The sequence below is a fragment of the Perca fluviatilis genome, chromosome 5 (genome assembly GCF_010015445.1).
Source record: "Perca fluviatilis chromosome 5, GENO_Pfluv_1.0, whole genome shotgun sequence".
Taxonomy (NCBI): Eukaryota; Metazoa; Chordata; class Actinopteri; order Perciformes; family Percidae; genus Perca; species Perca fluviatilis.
The window spans coordinates 11,520,277-11,540,810 of NC_053116.1; the positions used below are offsets into that span (position 1 = coordinate 11,520,277).

The 20,534-nt window shown below is 40.4% G+C and overlaps 2 protein-coding genes across 2 annotated transcripts in view; one reads left to right on the plus strand and one right to left on the minus strand.

The window, feature by feature from the left end:
- Positions 1-1,044: 1,044 nt before the first annotated feature.
- racgap1 (Rac GTPase activating protein 1) lies at positions 1,045-10,802 on the minus strand. The gene is made up of 17 exons (XM_039801982.1): positions 10,637-10,802; positions 10,295-10,400; positions 9,976-10,178; positions 9,035-9,177; positions 8,587-8,656; positions 8,424-8,477; positions 8,249-8,326; positions 7,938-8,055; positions 7,188-7,330; positions 6,739-6,903; positions 6,518-6,613; positions 5,788-5,986; positions 5,262-5,367; positions 4,754-4,886; positions 2,800-2,926; positions 2,592-2,691; positions 1,045-2,310 (listed from the first exon to the last, which is right to left on the minus strand). The coding sequence occupies exons 2-17, from the start codon at positions 10,377-10,379 to the stop codon at positions 2,235-2,237; spliced, it is 1,896 nt and encodes a 631-aa protein (XP_039657916.1). The 5' UTR covers positions 10,380-10,400; positions 10,637-10,802; the 3' UTR covers positions 1,045-2,234.
- A 1,120-nt stretch (positions 10,803-11,922) lies between these two features.
- LOC120558490 (inactive dipeptidyl peptidase 10) overlaps positions 11,923-20,534 on the plus strand; it is a 31,117-nt gene continuing 22,505 nt past the window's right edge. The window contains exons 1-4 of the mRNA XM_039799510.1: positions 11,923-12,076; positions 18,163-18,277; positions 19,223-19,318; positions 19,492-19,586. Of these exons, the coding sequence (XP_039655444.1) occupies positions 12,038-12,076; positions 18,163-18,277; positions 19,223-19,318; positions 19,492-19,586 (345 nt within the window). The 5' untranslated portion in view covers positions 11,923-12,037. The remainder of the gene's footprint in view (positions 12,077-18,162; positions 18,278-19,222; positions 19,319-19,491; positions 19,587-20,534) is intronic.

The following is a 20,534-nucleotide window of genomic DNA, read 5'->3' on the forward strand; positions in this document are numbered from 1 at the left end:
CATGGGAGTTGTTCAGAATTACAAGTCAAGGTGTGAATGGTGGTTCGAAAGAGTGAAGGAGGCCATCTTTGTCAAATTGGAACAACCGGCACACAACTGAGGGGACACCACTAAAGCTGCCTGTGTGCGTCATCTGAACTGGTGTCCCGACACTTAATTTTGAGACTTTCTGAAACAGACGTTCACTCCCACTTCCCCCAGTGATTGTCCAGCCATGTGGAAAGGAGACAGAAGCTAGGGTTTGTACTTTTCTTTCAAGCACTTTAAATTTGAATACATGACCACGTCACTTTTCATGTGTACAAGTGCAACTCTATGAACTCCTTCGAGGAGATGCGTGGTTATCACTGTATTTAAACAATATGGTTTCTCCCTCTGAGTGCAGACCATTCAGAACAACTATTAACCCTTCCTTCTTGCTTTCAAATGTGCTCAGGCAAAACGTATGCAGAACCCTACCTTTACAGTGCTGTCCTAACAAACCTTCCCAAGCACTTTAAGACCCATTCAAACCTGAACTAGTGACAAATCTCACGTTACCTTAACCCCTCTCAAAGTGTGAACTAACTTACAGAGGTTAATACCTAGGACTCTCCAACTCAACTGAAGCCTTTTGGATGAAAGGTGAATTTAAAATATTGCTACGTTCCAAATCAATAGTTTCCTTTCAGTACATGTTGCATGCAGTATGCATATTATATATATGTATGGCACATACAACTTCTAACATTGTGCCTTGAACTTTGACCCTCTTGCCCAGATTACCATTGCAGTCTGTAGTTAATGAGCTATCATCTGTCTGTGCTCTCACTGCGGCTCAGTCGATGTGGCGTTATCTGCATTATGTGACCAGATGCAGTACAACATCCTGGTATTTTAGGCATACTGCATTGGACATACTACGTATGGGGACATAATCTTTTTCTGGCATTTTATATAGTATGGTAGCATGGGTATTGGAACTCAACCCAAGTGTATTCTAGAATTTAAATGAGTTGATCTTTAGGTGATACATTACAAATGAATGCAATACAGAGGCCTAAGTAGAGCCTACCACAAGACATTTATGTACCGTATGTGCTAACCTGGAACACAGAATCATCCTCCCATCCTCCAATTATTGGATTCATAAAGATAGGAAACCTCACAGAGCATTTAACAGAAATCACATGAGATTTTTGTAAAGGTTAGAAATGTATTTTATAAGTTACATGAATTTTAGAGAAATTACTTGTGTACAAAACTTATGCTAATAGGTAATCAAATAATGCCACGGCAACTTAACTGGCTAATCTTACAAAAGTAATTGCCTTCTGTATGGGATTGCTCCTAAGCATGCTGTACTGTACAAACATTACACAGAGCAATAAATATTGCAAAGGAGGAGCAAAATTAACTGGTAGAGATTAAAGCATGGGCCATAAACCAGCGAAAAATGTTCCTGACGACGATCACTGGCAGTGCAAACACAATGGCAGCGAAGATACATTTTTGCCCTCAACAACCGCCCCCCCCCCTCGTTTTTTTTTTTAAAGAGATCAATGCCAATTACCAATAACCCAGTCAAGCTTACATATGATAGAAGATCTGCCTCGAGGTCTTACAACTACTGTTTGTAGTTCCAGTATGAAAAGGAAAGGGCATGTGAGTTTGTAAACAGTTACAGCACAATTCGCTGGAGGATGAAAACAATCAAAACTTAATAGAATTGAAATACAAACATCACAAAAAAATTTTTAAAAAAAAAGTAAAAGACACTGTTACTAGCAGTCACACATTCAATTACAAACTAGAATGAAATGCCTTAGAATCAGTTCTTCAACTTCTGAGTGACACATGAGTTGAAAAACTGGCGAGAGAAAATTAGGTCACAATCAATCTGTACATATTTTCACCTATGCGCACATTTCTCAAAAGGAGTAATATACAGTACGTTACATGTGTTAAGAGGTGAAATGAGAATGTCTTGTTAAACATTTGGCAAAAGCATCAGCTCTAAAGACACACAAGTGTGCATAGATAGGAAAATCTAAAAGTATCCTTATACAAACACATAAAATCATCAAAATACAACTCTTACGATTGTGAAATATTAAAAAGATTATAAAAAAGGCTAAGATGGAGATATTTATAGCAATTATCAAAGCAGTACCATGTTATGCGTTATGCAGTAAAATAAGTAGTAATGGTTGTTATTGCAGTATCCATCAAGGGTTTAGTGTAGCTACTTTGGATTATTTAAGGAGTGGAGATGCAAAGAATTTTCCTTGGCGAGAGAATCCGACTGCTGATTTACTCTTGCTCCCAAATCTGCAACAAAAGGAGCGCACATAATGGCATTAGGAGTCAAAGCCAATTAAACGGAGTCAGTGAAGGATAGTGAGATATTGTACAGTAGATTAACTTCTATGAAAGATGTTCAAATGAGTCAGCCCTTTTCTCTAAATCTGAAGTTCTTTATAGCTTTCCTAAAACATTTGAATCAGCAGCACACACACACACCATTCATTCTGGAGGCAATTAATCATGACATCATTGATTATACACACTGTTGAAACCGGGCAGGAGGGGAAATGTGCTTGTGCGTTTACCTGGGTGTCAGAGTGGACTTCATGCGCTGAGACAAGGAGCTGGAGGAGGGGGTTTTATTGAGCTGGTGCTCCGGAGTAGTCAGAGGCCCCAGCATGCTCACTGCAACAGCACAAACATTACAATGAAATACCAACCAGCACACAACCACAAACTGTGCCCAGACCCATACGAAGCGCTGCAGAAAAGCGACGTGTAGTGAGCCCTTACTTCTCTCGGGGGTGGCATAGCAGTTTGCGTTCTCGATTATCAGGTGGTCCAAGTTGGGCGGCTCGCTTTCTAACATCACAAACTGGCCCCAGTAATCTGGCGGCAGCGCCAACAGACGCTCCACAACCTGAACAGAAAGATTAGCAAGAATGCAAAAGATCAGGGTTGTTTCAGTGTGTTGCCTCATCCTCTTCCAACAGTGCTGAACTGGTTCTGTAGATAGCCCTGGGCAAGACAGGGGGGAAATACAGAAAAAAGAAAAGTGGGGTATATAGTAAAAAGCTTTTTGGTGGCATCTGTATGTTGTGTATGGTCAGACTCCCATTAAGCTGGGTTAAAATCATGTTTCTGCTAATTAGTGTGATAATGATGCTCAATCACTTTAAATAGTTTCAAATGTGTAAAAACGATCCTTTGATACTTAAAATTAAAAATGATAATCTCATCTAGACTTTGAGACTTGAGTTTTGCCTCTGTAAACATTTTGATTGAGAGAAAGTAGAAGCTTTTCATGAAGTCAACGATGGTATTTGTGGTTGGCACTTGATGTGATATATTCAGCGTCACTGGTTATAATGTTATCTCATTAATATCCGCCTCACTGCTTACATGAGTTAGTTAGTTCACATTAAAAGCATTCAACTGGCAAAACACGGGGTGGATTGTATTGTGAAGCAGTCACAGGAGACGCAATGTATTTGTGACCAAGGTTAAAGCTGACAGCAAAAACAAGCATCTATTTGACTAGGAAAGACTAAATGGACTGCATCTCTATATTACGTGCGACGGCCATGATTCATGAAGCAGGTGAAAATAACATGGAAACTGTATAAAAAAATATATATATATATATTTTATTAAATCTGTGTGTGTGTCGCAGTTTCCTGCGGCGTCACTATTACAACCACCCACGCCTGCCTCACGCATGAGGCGGTACTTAATCTGCAATGGAAAACGGAGGACGGTGCACCGCAGCCGAGCCGGTACTAGCAGTGGGTAAGCGCCATTAGATTTGCAATGAACAGGTTCTCCTCCCTCATTCCCAATACCCCCTTCTCCTACACCATACCTCACTCTTTTTTGTGTGTGTTAGGTTTTGAATTGCTTTTAAGTTTGGTTGCATTTTATATCTCTTAGTTATGTTACTTTAACAGGTTTAAAAACGTATACAAATGTGCAATAGATTTAAAGTGAACAATTTTTTGGAAGACGATACATTACACATTGCAATAAACTACTACAAGTGTCTACAAGCAAACAAGACATGGTCCTTTTCTGCATTTTTTAGACAGCGGATCAATTATACAAATTTTGCACAGTGCAATGGAAAGAGACAACCACAGCCACAGTGAGCCGTTAGATGAAGAGCTGCAGGCTAACTCCTTTTACCATGCTCACCAGCTGTTGCGCCTGACCTGATGGAAAAAGGCCAGGTGTACGCCGTCCTCTTTATCAAAACAACACAAGTTCGACAGGCTTCACTGTAAACAGATGCACCAGTTGCCTCAGCTGGGCAATATATCGATATCGTGATATGAGACTAGATATTATCTTAGATTTTGGGTTGTCTTTTCATGCATTACATTAAAGTTATGTCATTTTCTGAACTTACCAGACTGTTGTAACTGTTCTATTATTTGCCTTTACCCACTTAGTCATTATATCCACATTACTGATGATTATTTATCAAAAATCTCATTGTGTAAATATTTTGTGAAAGCGCTAATAGTCAACACTACAATATTGTTGCAGTATTGATAGAGGTATTTGGTCAAAAATATTGTAGGGTTTGATTTTCTCCATATTGGCCAGCCCTTCCAGTTGCTCCTCTGTTGTATTTCTAACAAAGTAGCTGCTTAATGGCTGTTTACTTTAAAGTTTTCTAGGGAATTCTATAACTAAAACACTGAAAAAACATGATATACAATAGGTGTGATGAGCCGTTCAGGCCTACCTTAGGTTGTCGTTTGGTATCCTGTAGGATTGTCATTGGGTCAGGGTTGGGAACGGCATGACCCAAAATAGTTGGCCCAAACACTCGAGCCAAGTTACTGATGTCCATCTTTGTGTCCAAACTGTCAGCAACTCTGAAAGATTTTATTAAGATTTAATTATGTCTCTTTGGTGTTTACGAAATAGAATATACACCATTTAAAGTGTATTTTAGGTTAAATGAACAGAATTGCCCTTTCTAAAAAAAAAATTAAAAAAATAAGATGAGATCAAGGAGTTTATTAAATTCTTAGCACATCTTTCCCTCAAGCAATTCAACCCACTTAAAGTTAGAGGAGACAGCAAAATAAAAACGGTCAGTTACAGAGAGACATCAGCCAATCCCAAAACTCAGTTTGTAGCAGGAATTTGTAAGGCATCAAAGCAGAGTTAATGCATCTTAATCAGCTGCGCTGGGATATGCATAGCTGTAACATTAGTATTTTATTTAGTGGAGAGAAGCTGCTAACCTCTGAAGGTGGAGGACTAAGAAAGCCAGTGTGTCTCTGTTGGCCTGCGGCAGGTCACTGATGGTTTGGTACATCAGAGCTACGCTGTTGTCGTCATCTGAAACCTCTGAGGGGGAAACAAAGAAAACTATTTTGTCAGCAGATACCAAGAAATGGGAGGTTGTGTGGATTTATTAACAACTTGAAGGCAAATGTAACAAAAAAAATAAAATAAAAAGCTAACAAGCTGAAAGATCAATCTCTTGTTTGTTCCAGGCAACTTCCCGCCTGAGGTTTCCGTAACTGCTCAAAACAAATTGCAAAAGCAAAGTAGAAGTGCTTATTAAACCTGCATTTAATACGTCTGTTGGGTACACTCCTGCCATCCATTAAGAAGTTACACAAAGTTGAAGTTATTTCAAAGTCTTAATTGTTTTTATTTAATGTGTGCAATTATTTTTTTTTTTTTTTTCCTATGGAGCCCTACCACAGCCCAAACAGCTACCAACATAAGCAATCTTTTCTAACGCCAGTCTCACACACATACCGGCTGCCTCCATGAATGTACGGTTGAGGCGGAAGGTGAGAAGAGGCTCCTTGAGGTTCCTCAGAAAGTCCTTGAGGAGGCCAGTTATGGCATGGATATCATCCACCTTGCTGAGCACGGGAACCGTTTTGCTGCGGAGAAACTTTTCCTTCAGGTCCTTCACTGTGCGATCAGCACCGGACAGACGGTACAGTCCCGCCTGAGACGAAGAAATACAATTATTCATTATTTATTGTTTCATTTTGTTCAGTTACTGTGTAAAAGAAAAATTGTTCCAGCATGCAACTCACCCATTAAACACCAACTTGTTGTTTTTGTGTACAAATCAAACAAATTAGATGGTGCTGGTAGGCATAAATTTGGACAGAGCCAGCTAGCAGGTTCCCCCTGCTTCCAGTCTTAATGCTAAGCTAAGTTAATTAAACCAAGACAAAAATCTCCTGGCTCTAGCTTTGAACTTAGCACACAGAGATGAGATTGGTATCAATCTTGGGAAAGTGAGCAAAACATTAAACAGAAAGAAGACACAGCAGCAAAGTCATAAAGCAATCAAGAGACAAACAGCCACAGCCAAATTACTAATTTAATCTCTCAGGAACAGATAGTCAAATCTTAGTTACAGCTTTCTGTCACAGCTTAGGGGAAAGACATCGGAGATAATTAATGGGATGTGAGGCCTTACTAGCTCACACATTTCCACATGTTTTAAGGACAGATGAACACCACTCACCTCATGCAGGCCCCTCTGCTCGATCTCACTAATACAGTGGACTACGAGAGGAGGAATCATGGGGGATGTGTTATGGACGTAGTCTGCGAGCACACCCTGGAGACATTCGAGAAATGGGGTAAACTGTCAGCACTATGACAACGTTTCAGAGTGGGAATAAACTTCTGCTTTTACCTGCACATCATAAAGCCAAAAAAGGTTATGAAAATGTTCTCACACACCTCTCCGATTTTGACCGGTGTGGCACCCATGTTGGGGATGCATGGCAGAGGGCAACGCTCGCGACACTCGGGGTGCGAGACCACCCTGCAGTCACGGCACTTCAGTGAAATCTTGCCAAACTTGATCCTCTTTCCACAGGGTACGCACGATTCAGGCTTAATGACCTATAAAAAGACATTAGACATGATTTTGGAGGCCGGTAAAGACTGTGGGTCAGCAGCTACATGGAGCTAAGAAATTACACTTTGTTTCTTCAAATAAACTCAAGTAAACGCACTGCATGAATAAGTTTCTTTACAGACGCCAAATTCTATTAGGAGTAGATGATAACAAATTAATAAACTTTGAGTTTGATCTAGTTCATTAGCTTGATGGCAAAACTAGTAACTCCCCTTAATCTAAAAAGTGCTAGCATATGCTTTTCTAGTCAGATTAAATGGCGTCGTACAGTTTTGGAGACAAACTCGTGAAGACGGACAGCCCCGTGGCTCTGCGGAGTGCTGGGCGCTGCTTTTCGCTCTCCCTCGGGGTTGCCAGGCTGCTTGAAGACATCGTCAGACTTGACAGATTCAGAGTCCCACTCCATGGCAGCTGAACAGGAGATAAATTAATAAATAAATAAATAAATAAATAAATAAATACCAATGTGTTACACGCCATGACCACTGAGGTTATAAGAAGATAATGTCGATTCACTGATTCTGATCACTGCATATTTAGACTCAAGACATCCATAAACCGAATAAGAACATTACAAATAATAGGTGGATGAGCACGGTCTATTAATTAAATTATGTTTTGGCGGCATCACAACAGGGCCCTGTTTGTATCTTAAAAACAGAGTTTCAGTAGATTGGTTTGGTGGATGATGATATTAGCCTAGATTTGTCAGTTATTTTAAAATGGCTTAAAATTGTATCATGTTTTTAATAATAATAATAATAATAATAATAATAATAATAATAATAATTATTATTATTTCAGGCAGTGTGATGACAACATTTTAAAATTGCAATTTTGAAATAAACTAATCACTCGGCCCTAAATGAATTTTAACTTGAGTTTAAATAATAAGTTCACAAGAGAAGAGAGAATTCACAAGCTTAATTAAACCAGCTGACATAATACTAGCCTGGATATGTCGAACAGGGCCCAGTACAGCCCAAGGTTACATACTGCTAAATAAGAAAAACCTTACCAGTCTTTCTCCTGCTGCGAGTCCAGTAAGGAACAGACTCGATGGTTGAAACAGCCTCAACAGGTCCTCCATTTGCAGGGACCGTCACTGTGGTCTTTGTCACGAGGGTCTCATTTCCCTGTCACAAATTAATAAAAATAATGGTCACAACAACCACATATAACCAAATTCTGTCAGAGCCCAACCATATGTTCTAAGAGCTGGTTACAGGCTTGCAACAAAACATCTGCTTTTCAATTCTTTATATTTGGAGTGAGTGTAGTTATGTGTAATACAGCACATATTTCAGTAATGAAAAAGCAAAAACGCACCCTCTCTGAAGTTCTGCCTGTTGACCGAGACCGTTTGGAGGCAAGAGGAGGACCATCGACATGATTTCTTGAGGAGCGCTGAAATCAAGACAGCAGACATGACATCCGTACCTCCAGTAGACATTAAGCCATTCTTCCAAACAAGTGTTCAAAGGGGCACATGTACTTAACATACCCTCTTTTCTCTTTTCTTGAGTCGCACTGTCCTCACATTGGAGGAGTCCCAATCCTGTCACAGATCGAGCACATCAGAATCAGATTGCAAAATTAAAGGAGATCACTTTTTACTGTATAGCATATGATGTTTATAAGAGGATACTGAAATGCGGAGTGCTTACAAGAGAGTCATCCGTTTTGTCGTAGCTGATATCTGACAAGATGGAGGCTGACTCATCTATCGTCATTAGTCTATCAGGAGGAACAGAAAATATATGTGTCAAGCAAGCCAGCAGAATTTCCCACATGCAGAGTTTGTTTACATTTGCCATTTCATCTTTAAAAAAAATCTAAATGGGAATGTATTTCAAAGTTCAGAGTGGTTTGAAAGTGTTGCGGAATGGTGCATTCATGTGGTAAATAGATGGAGATGGCAGATGGGAATAGATGGGGGGAATTAGTTCCCCAGTTGTAAGTTAACTTGTGAATACAATTCTGCATAAAATCCGACCGAGTCTCAAGTGGCAGATGTTCCCACATGCAAATGAAACCCCCCACAGGGTAAATCACCAGGAACACTGTACTCCATGTTTTACCATAGGGCTCAAGAAACAGGTAACAGTTTATTACCTCCGGCTGGTATTCTGACTGGCTGCTGCCTGGCAGTTTGCGTTCAGAAAGGCTAGAGCTGAGCGCTGCTCTGCACTCAGCTGGATGCTGTTGGAGGATCCCTCACTGGTGAGGAGGTCCCGGATCAACTGAATTTGACGGTCCTGTATTATAGAAATGCAAGCAGAGCACAAATGACACTATTGAAACAAGTAAATTAACAAACTTTTTATTTGTATTCTTATTCGTCACATACACACCGCACAATGTAGTGAGATTCAATTACTGCATTTAACCCATCCTAAGGATTAGGAGCAGTGGACAGCTATACATACAGCATCCGGGGAGCAATTTAGGATTCAGTGTCTTGCTCATGGACGGACACTTGACATGTGGCCAGAGGAGCCTGGGATTAAACCGACAATTTTGTGGTAGAGGGGCAGCCACTCTACTTATGAGCAACAGCCACACCCACCCCAGAGTGGACTAAAATCAATATACACTACCGGTCAAAAGTTTGGGGTCACTTCGAAATGTCCATTTCACAGAATACCAGCTGAGATCAGTTGCATTGTTTTGCTTTTTTAATCATGGCAGCAGTTTTCAGATTATATTATGTGCATACATAATTTCAAAAGGTTTCCCCAATGTTTTCTCACTTAGCCCTTTAAAATGATATCAGATTAGTAAACAGAATGTGCCTTTGGAACTTTGGATGAATGGTTGCTGATAATGGGCAACGTAGAGATTGTATGAGATGAGCCACTTCTTTCTACAACAGTCGAGAACCCTTTTGCAATTATGTAAGCACACAATGTAATCTGAAAACTGCTGCCCTGATTAAAAAAAACAATGCAACGGATCTCAGCTATTCTGTCTGTAATGGAAATTTCTAAGTGACCACAAACTTTTGACCGGTAGTGTAAATCAATAAACAAGGGTCTGCATTTGATCGAACATACCAACTTCTCACAGTCAGACTCAGCCTTCTGTCTGCGCCGGATCTCCACATCTACTTGGTTGCGAGCATGTTTCAGTTTGACCTCCAAGGCTGCCCTCTCGGTCTCTGCTTTGGTGAGCACCTCTTTGCAAGAGCCCAGATCCTGCTCTGCACTCAGCCATTTGCGACGGCAGTCATCAAAGTTTTGTGCTAGCTGGATAAAGTCTGGGAAAGAGGATGCACATAGTTATGTGGTATGGATCTGTATGTTAACCTAAGGCATATCTTAAAATGATAACGTTAGATAGTAAAGATAAAGACAAGAACCATAAACTACTCACTGGGTTCAATGTTCTCGCTGAGAAGGTCAGCTTGCGTCCTCAGCTTTTCATATAAGCTCTGGAGGCTTAACACAGCACTCTGCATGATGGGCTGTAACTGAAGACCCTTAAAAGAGATATATTAAGTACATTTAATTCATAGGATAACAAAGGTTATAGTTCAATATAGGTTGGGTATGGCTGCTTTTCAATGCAACTAAATTAAGACATGTAGCAAATGTGAGAAAATAGGAATTATCATCAAACGGTTAGCTAGCTAGCTAGCTGCTAGCGTTAACTTTTGTTTAACTAGCTAGCTATATCTCCTATGTTAGCAAATATTAACTAGCAACAGTTACCTACCGTTTCAGTACTGGATAAATGTTGGACAGCAAACCCCCTTTGGTAGTGTTCAACGCAGTGAACGCACTGCTTTTTGCCTTTTTCTTCTATTTATTTTTTTAGCGACCACCTTGTTGTATCTTTATCCACATCCTTCCGCAGCTGAAGCTACAATGAGCGCGTTTCATTTCAAATTTCGCCGCTGGCCAATGAGAAAAGACCACTGCGCTGATGTCAAGGCAGACTTCCGAGTGCGCATTTTTCAAAATAAATCCACCGTAACGGTCGCTCCTCGCAACCAACAACACACAACAAATAGCTCGCATCAGTATCACAAAAAAGGCACAAACAGAAAGAAACGAGTACCAAAAACTATTAATGTTAAATGCCAGTTTAAAATATAATGTTATCAATTAGCTAACAATCAAAGAAACAAACTAGTAGAGAATCAAAAAGCAGGAATCAATGAAAAGAAAAACGTCTGACTTCCGGTCACAACTTTCAAAATAGATTCCATACTACCTAAGTGGCGAAGAAACGGTTGTTTCTTGAAATATGTAAGTGGAAAAATAACGACTATGGAGAGCCTGTAGGCCACTACATAGAGTTTAGTTGACATATTGGTATGCTGTGGCTGGGAGGTAATGCCCTACATCTGTAGCCTCTGAAGGAGCATAAAAAAACTTTGTTTAACACCACGCAGGCCTAGGATATTTGGTCAATCCATCCCTGGCTAAGACCTGACTTTACAAAGTGTTTTTGATTTGACCAAGACATGACTACTGGTATCCTTTTTTGAACAATGTATTCCATAATTGCACACCACTGTGTTCTTCCGTGGGATAATATACTGTATATTATGTTCAAACTTTGAAATCAATTGTTCAAAAGAGGATTATTGGGTCTTCACACCTATATTTGGACATGTGCATAACGTGTGACCTGGAGGTTCTTATTAAGGCACTAAAGGCATTCATAATGATACTGAAGTAGGCTATATTATTGTATTATTAACACACTATGATGGGTTTATAATTATTATACTAATGGATTTAATATACTGTAGCCTGTATCCAACCAGCACCAAAATATACATGCCTACTAGGATAAAATTGGCTGGTATCTTTCACTAAATATTATGTTTATTTATAATTCCTCAATTTTATCACTCAACCTCCTGTCCTGTCATGACTAATTTCTAAACCAAGGCAGATTGGATAAAGGCGAATGAGTGAACGAGAGTCACCCGTGCTGAGAGAGAGAGAGAGAGAGAGAGAGAGAGAGAGAGAGAGAGAGAGAGAGAGCCCAGTGAGGACAAACTTGCAAGAAGCAGAGCATGCAGAAAAAGCTCCGCAAGACAACAGTGCAGCAGCTCGGCGGGTTTTGAAGCTACAGAGGCAGCAGAGCTTGTTGCGGATTACAATGATTGCCACAACTCAACAAAACATGACCACGGAGCTGGTATGTGTGTGTTTTTTAATTTATTGTTCTATCCCCACTTAGTTTTTTTTTTTTTTTTTTAGATTCAGAGCAGAGTGTGTGTGTGAGAAAAAAAGATTGTGTGTGTGTTTGTTGTGTGTGTGTGTGTGTGTGTGTGTGTGTGTGTGTGTGTGTGTGTGTGTGTGTGTGTGTGTGATCTAGCCTATGTCTTTGATGTGCAGTGGGGAATTCCTCATGTATGCCCCCAATAAGACGAGTATCGATTAGTCCTTTAGCCATTTTATCCATTCAGACTTTTCCGTCAATATTCATCTCCTGGACAGCCTGGACTCTGTAGCCTACACTGCGGTGCAGGCATGGTGTGGTAACTCGACGTCCACTCTTATTGTCCTTCTGTCCCATGCAGACTTTTATAGCTTAATATCTGCATCAATAACAATGCTCATTTTTTGAAGTCTAATATTCAGATATACGAATTTATCCCAGCAGACAAATGTCCCCTCACAGTGATAAAGGAGGATCAAACCTATAGCCTTCATTGTATGATTGATTATCCCTCTGCTGTGTAGGTGTATTGTCAATGCACAAATGCTATGAACCAACATCCTCTGTTTTTGGTCACACTATTAATACCCATTAGCATGCTAATGATGATGCATAATGCATTTAGTGAAATATCCTCAATGTAAATGTTAGTTAACTCAGCTCTCCCATTCATGTGTAACATGCACGTCCGCTCCAATGTGACTTACCCTGGTTTATTTGATAGACAGTTCACCTATGTTTATATTTCCCACGCAACTTGTGCAACTTAGTCTACTCATTAATGGTTTAATGTAATATGGTGATAAATGCTTGCATTAGATGAAAAATCACACTTTGATTTCATTTGGATTTACATGACGTATATACTGTATATGCATAACTATGTCATATGCAGTACTTCCTCCTTTGAATCAAACTTTATAATGCTGCATCAGTTGGTCTCTGCAGTGCTGTGAAACAATTGAAAACCTGTCCAAATCAATTTATTCACAGATCTCATCAAACGGTCATCCTTGTTGGGAAAGGGTTTCAATCATGAGATGATGAGTAGGCTACACAGCTGCCCTGGGGGGAGAAAGTGTTTGAGAAACTAGAGCAGTTAACCAATGTCTAATTGGTATGCAATATGAGCACAGTGATGTTTTTTTTTTGTTTTTTTAAATATATATATATATATATATATATATATATTTTTTTTTTCATTTACTTATTTACCACACAGATTATAGTATAAGAATAAATAAGGCAATCCAAAATGAAAAACAAAGTAAAGCCCATGTCCAACCAGAAAGATATATATTGAGGCACAGGAAACAGTCCACATTAAAGGAAGTTACATGCACAGGTAACAAAGCCTAAGTCCATAGATATCATATACATAAAAAAAGAATAGTCAAGGATAAGTTCAAATAGGGCTGCCAGACTTTGTAGAACTGGTACGCTTTGTGATGTATAATATTAGTCAAATATTCAATTCCAATATGACCTTAAACCCTTAACAGAAGGGCCCTTATCATTAATCCACTGTGTCAATATATTTTTTCTCGCAGCAAAAGTAAGAATGTTATATAATCTTTTGCGAGATGTAGTAGAGCATAGTGACATGAAGTGACACACTAAACCTTTAGTTTATTCTTACTCACATGTTGTGATAAAATCTTTGTGAAGCGTCTGTGTAATAATGCTGCAGTATTATTGTCTCCTTGAGAGCGCCATACAAGGCTGTGTGTGTGTGTGTGGGGGGGGGGCTTATAGATAATCCATTATCTGCAAATGTCGCAACATTTCATGCCACAGTCAGTGCTTTATACTGTAAAGCAGTTAATGAGGCAAACCTGGGTTACAGCTTGTCATGTCAGTCTCCGTTGGTTACAAGTTTGAAGGATTTAGGGAATAATGTGGGTTGCCATTTGTGTCATATGTTTGCATGCCATAATATTAGACGTGCCATGATACAGTAGGAGCAAAGAGCATTGCAGAGTCAACGTTAATTGATTTGTGACACCACTCTCTGTCAAATTAGAGAATCACAGCACGATTCCATGCAAGGAAAAAATTGTAATGCTTTGGTTTTGGTTTAGTTAATTCCTAGCAATAAGGAAGAAAATAACAGTGATTTTAATTAGTTTTTAATTAGGCGATATTGTTTTAGCGTTCACCCTCAACACTGATGATGTGACATTATGACACAGTGAATTCTTATAGTGTATAGTGAGCATATTATAGGCATATTATTTGCTGATAGAGTATGTCTGTATAGTCTCATCCTAGTGAAAAATCACATTCACTTTCTCATATTTCACTGTAACACTACATCATGTCACCCACCCGCAGCTCTCCCACATGTGTTTTACTGGTGCTGCTTCTTTCCTAAAGGCAGGAACTCGGTCACTGTGAGTAGCTGGACATGCTGAGGAAAAGCACCTTCATAGCGAAGCCTTTTGTTCAGTCATTTTCTTATGCGTGATGGGGAGCATGAAAAGAATAATACAGTAGGGCAGCCATGCAGCACTAGAGGCTAAAGCGGCAGGTCTTTCATTTCGCAAAAGCTTGTGCTGCATTGCCTTTAGGGCAAAGAAATCTGCCCAGTTAGTCCCATATGTTGTCTATATCTACTGTTTTTTCTTTTTTTAAATAACCACAAAGGGAGAAACGGTGGCGCACATAAATTACTCTGGATGTGAGGAAAGATAGCCCAAGACATGAAGTACTGTATATCTCACTACTACAGCACATTGGTTACCATTTCTTCCAACCATTCTAAAGTTACAGCCTGCCTTAATGATGACCTTCATTTTAAATGTGGCAGTGGGAGACATTGACAAGGTAATGCATAAGTGTGTTACTTGCTCATCTACAGCTGTCCCTTGTGAGCAATTACAGCATATCATTAAAATAAGGAGCATATGTTATACTGAGGGCTGTATGTGTCTGCCAATACATCTCCCCCTTTTTTATGGTGGTGGTTATTTTATTGATGCGTCTGCCAATGTCATGTAAATACTAAACATCTTTGCCCGATGTTAAAGGGGGCTTTAGAGATATACAAATATGCAAATACAGAAGCCTGCACTTCCCTCATTCCTCTGCATGTTATTTATTGAGGGATTCTCCATGCCTCAAAGACACAGAGGATGGAGTTAAGGAGGTCTCCAGAGCCTAATTTAGGAATTCTCCCCACCGCCTGGATTCTGCACAACCTAGTTGTGTTGCACGCTGTGCATATTGAGTAATTGTGTTTAAGTGTGGCTTGCTTTTTTAGTGTGCAAACTCAATCAATACAGTTGGAATTGTTTGATTCTGTGTGCATTGCTCTGAGAAAAAGAAACCAGTATGTGTGCCATTTATTAAACGCTTCCTGTTTGATAAGTGTGATTCTTAAGTTGAAATGATAGAAAGGACAGAATAGGCCTCAGTGTTCTACCTGAAGGTGTCAGTTTACTTTGCACAAAAAAAACAGATCTTCCTGAAAATCTCCTTTATAGCTGTATTCCCGCTATTAATTGTTTCCCTCTGGACCTTGTACAACTGTACACCTTATTGATTCTCTCATTTGGTTGAGTGAAATCCCTTTGCTCCGCTGGCAAACAGAAGAGCTCTCTCTTCTCTAATGCAGTTCTGCATGGTTTGCCAAAAAAAATCCTCTCAAGGGGATTCCTTCAGGAGAGTTATCCGTACGCATAACAACCTTTGGTTTGCAGTCTCGCACCCTTTGGTGTTTGACTGACACGTAGATGCATCTAGAAGCACTCCTGTGGGATCTCACAGTCTGAATGAAATAGATAGTTCACTTAGAAATGTAATACATTTTTGATCTGGCTCAGCAGAAAAACTGAGACATATGTGATTGTCCATCAGGGTGCTGCTAAGTGACATAAGCCCGGCCCGTCCGTCACACAGCCCAGCTCTTCATCTGTTCACCTGTGCCTGCAGTTTGTGCTGCATTAGATTCCCTCGTGCATTGTAATCAGCGACCAGTCGCCACTAGCAGCTTGGCCAATGTTCACTCTGGGGATTCGTCTCAGCGCACCTCATTTGCCAGTGTGACAAAAATATGGGATTCTCCCGGACTGTCGCAACAACGATGAAACCTTAATTGGAAGCATGGTCTAATGTCTGGGCTCAGGGGACTGATAGGAGCTGTGCATCACATTACATATAATAGGAAGCTCTCACGTTGCACACTGTAATTAGACGGAGGACTTGGAAATGAAAACACTGTGTGATGGAATCAGTCAAGTGGAGGAATTTAATTTCAAATGTCCCTATCTACTATGAGATCCTGGAATCACTGTGTAATTATTTATATGTTTTATGATATAACTATGAGACTTAACCATTGCTTTTCATGGATTACAATTGTATGCAACATACAGTATATTTGTTTTGTTGAGAGAGATTCAGTTCTTCTTAATTCTTTTTCAAATTTCAAAACAGTTAAGTCAAACCAAAAGTGCTGAGTGACGATGCACAATGATTCAGTATTGAGTGTATGCTCCCAAAAGCCTTCAGACTGCTGTAGGTTTCTTTATCTGATGGAAGGATAACGGTGGTTCACTGAGAGATTGTGTGCCGAGAGTGCAGGGGAATGAGACAAAACAGAGTGTTAGAAAGGCCAGTAGATACACAGCCTTAGACATCAATCACCGCGCTCTCTCGCCTGCACTGAGAGTTCACTTAAAGGTATCCCTGCAGGTGCAAGTTGTGGTGGTTTTAATTTGAACTGGCTATTATACTGCAGTCAAGGAGATCTATTAAAGATGAGACCTTGGCAGATAGAGCAGACCTTGTGTGTCTTCCATTCATCTTGGGTATAAAGTAAACCTTCGTCTTTACAACAAGAGGTGAAAACATCTGAGACAAATTCTTTTAAAAAGTGTATGGAGGATTTTGAATCTTATATAAATGGCACACAGAGGCTTTTAAGAAAATGGAGAAACTTCTCTGCTTCCAGTTCAACTGCATTGACCTTTTACTCTTCAGTTCCTGCACAATTCACCATTTATCTGAAATGTGTTTTGAAGACATGTTGACTCCAGTTATATAAGGGCATTCTCAGTTTTTACTTTAATAATACACTATGTGCAGCACCTTTACATTAGATGTTCAAGGAAGGCAAAGAAGTGTAGCTATGTCTGTGGAGAGGAAGTGTTAGGTGTGGTGTGGCCAATGCAGATTCAGGGACAGCTGGTGTCACCCAGGGAGCGCGGAGGAGCAGCAATCTGTTGTCCTCCTTCCGCCACCCGCCTCCCTAAGGTCTGGAAGAAGGTGATCAGGATAGGCGAGGCTGTAAGGGTTCAAGCCATAAGGAAGGCTGAATTTTATAGCTGCTCTGTGATTGAACTCTCACACTCCAGCGGCCATGTGGCTCCAGCAGTGCCAGCCACTCATTATGAGGGAGTGGAGTGCAGCTTGGGAACAGCATGCAATTGTGTTTAATTGTAATTGATACTGATGCCGGCTCTTTCCATCAGTTCCCCCTGATCTCATACAGAGGATATACAAGGACTTGAAATAACTTAAAGTTTTGCTCTCTTGGTGTACTGAAGCTTTGTTTATAATGTATTGTATAGTCATACAGTCCCATCTACTTCTCCTTATTTTTATTGCCTCGTTAACAACTTCATTCAGTGCTGTTAAATAAATCCTGATCCACCAAAGCAGATGAAATTCTATAAAAAGCACTGTGTAATTTCAGGCACCACACATTTCATTATAACTTCTTCACCCATCCCCCTCTGCAACCATCAGGTCCATCAGTCTTGTAACAGGTGAAATGAGGCAATGCTAAAGACAAATTATGGGAAATTTGCTGCTGTAATTAAGGTCTGTTTTTTCATATATGCAACAATTTCATGCAGTTCTCATATGGAAAATGAGAGTAATTCAGCGAGGTCTCTGTGATGCTGAAGACTGGTCTCAGTCCCCCCTGAGGCTCGCTGTACTGATGCGCTTGTCGGGGAGAGATTTCTGTGGGAGCGTGGAAATGAAGCAGCACTAATGTCCTCCTCCTCTGCTGTGCTCGCATTTATCACTGTGTTTGTGTGTTCTTTTCATATCAGGACCTGGGCAGTTCAGATGGTCCCCCGCGGAACTGGAAGGGCATAGGAATTGCCATGGTGGTGATCCTGGCTGTTATGTCTCTGGTCATCCTCTCTGTCATCCTCCTCACGCCTGGTAAGAAGAGCTGTCTGGAGGAGTAAAAGCAGCAAAGCAGAGAGGAGTTGTAATGTGGGGAAATGTGAATAGTTTCATATTTAGAGAAAATTACTTTCTGGTGCTTGCTTTTTCCTGGCTCAGAATTAGGCGGGGAGTCTTTTTGAGCAAGCATCAAACACTCAATTTCCTGCATTCTGATATATTTTATGCACCAATTTATGGTGGAAATGTCTTTATTTATGTGAAGGGGAAAAAAAGGACAGTAAAACTGAGATCCCTTAGTGCTAGCTTCAAGTTGACTGCTGGAAGAAACCTCTTTGGGGGGCGCCAAAGAATTCTCTATGCGGGAAAACCCCTGAGTTAGATGATAAGATCGATACCACTTTTACATCAGAGAGTATATGAAGCTATAGCCAGCAGCCGGTTAGTTACATCTTTACATCCTACACTTTCAAATGAACATGTTATATCTTGTTTGTTTTGTTCGTACACAAATCAAAGGGTAAAAAACGACAATTCATAATATTATGGGGGAATATAATCCCTCATGATTAACCAAACAAGATATAATGTGTCGTATATTGAGCTTTTGTGGTGCTAAAAGGCAGATTTTGTTATCTTTGCACAGAGCCATGCTAGCTGTTTCCCTCTGCTTCCAGTATTTATGCTAAGCTAAGCTGACCAGTTGCTGGCTATATAGCCTTATATTCAATGTATACAGAATCAGTATGAAAAGGTTATCTAACTCTCCGCCAGAAAGCGAATAAGCGCATTTCCCAAAATGTCGAATTTTCACTTTAAAGGAAGGCATTGGTAAAGATATTAAAAGGGACATTAAAATGCAAAAGAATGCATCCAAAGCAGAAATATAGGCCAGGCTCCAACATGCTCAGACTTGGCTTTACTGTAAACGTGAATTACCTTTTGATGAACTAATTAACTCTTGTCTCTTTGCCTCTGAAGATGTATCTAAATTGTTACTCCGTTCCCATCTCACTATGGAGGATCTGGAGAGTGAAGAGTTCAAAGTTCATGACCCCTGTGTGGCATGGTTGAACGGTAAGGATCACTGTTCTGTTCTTACTGCTCATGTCAGTTAAAAAACACTTTAATGATCACACCTGAAAGTGAGCCACTGGGTTGTAGACCGAGCAGCAGTCTCTGTCTCTATGGATTTAAATTCACTTTAATAATACAGGACCCTTGTCCCTTAACTGTCTTAACCCTGTCAGAAAACGAAGTGGCTCTCCGCACCAGAGAAGGACACGTCCTGTCCTTCAGCCTCAACAGCAACCTCACCTCGACTCTGGTGGACAACAGCTCTCTGGTGAGTTACAGCGACACAAGAGGACAGATTTTAGTATTGATTGGCTCATATCCACAGACAGCTGGACAAATTGCCAATACAGCTTCTGGATTGAGAGAGAGAGAGAAGCTGTAGAGTCCCACTGTTCCACATCCCACACTTGAGACAAAAAAAGATTTGGCAGAGTGACAGTATCAGCTCATTTCCCCCCAAATCTGGCTGCTCTGTCAGCCCTCAACATGTGCCTTCAAAGAGAATTTTCCAAGTAAGGGCATCATTTTGAGCACCGCCTCGGCGCACCACACTGACAACCTTATATGGGTCATCACTGAAGAGCTTAAAGTAGGGTTGTGTTGTCAGGTTGAGCACAAGTCTCTCTTCTGGGTTGTGATATGCTTTGTTATCTCTGCTGCTGTTGCCAATTCCAGAAAAAAGATATACATTGCTGTATGAATACCAAGTCGCACATGGGGGTTCCCTAAATAAATGAATGGCTGAGAAAATTTTAATTTGTAGCTACATATAGTATCAATCTTTGACATTAGAGTTCATAGTGAGTAAAACATTTTTAGGGAGCACTTTTCAAAACCAGCAGATTTTAAACCAGCTCTGTGTCATCTTTGTGTGGGCAATGTGTGTAAATGAGCGGTATGTGGCTTCCCTTCGTGACGCCAGTGCACTGAGGAGGGGAGCAATGCAGGTCTGCTGAGAATGGCGCCACAGAGGGAAGCCAAACACCGATCATCTGCACACACTGCTCACACTACCATGACACAGAGCTGGATTTAAATCAGCAAAATATCTCTAAAACACTAAAGCGTAACCTGGAGCTTCCATTAACCTGAACTTGTCAAGTTCAGACGCTAATAGTCACACCTATTGCTGATGTGACGCCAGAGGGAGACTTTGAGCAGAACCGGGAGCCTGAGAGGCCGCATGGACCTATATGGGATCAGCTCACTGATATAT

Coding starts and splice junctions, on each gene's coding strand:
- racgap1 (XM_039801982.1), bottom strand. CDS start 10,379: ATGCAGAGTGCTGTGTTAAGCCTCCAGAGCTTATATGAAAAGCTGAGG. Junction 8,657..9,034: donor AGTCAGAATACCAGCCGGAG/GTAATAAACTGT, acceptor TCCTCCTGATAG/ACTAATGACGATAGATGAGT. Junction 7,331..7,937: donor TCGCAGCAGGAGAAAGACTG/GTAAGGTTTTTC, acceptor TCTCCTGTTCAG/CTGCCATGGAGTGGGACTCT.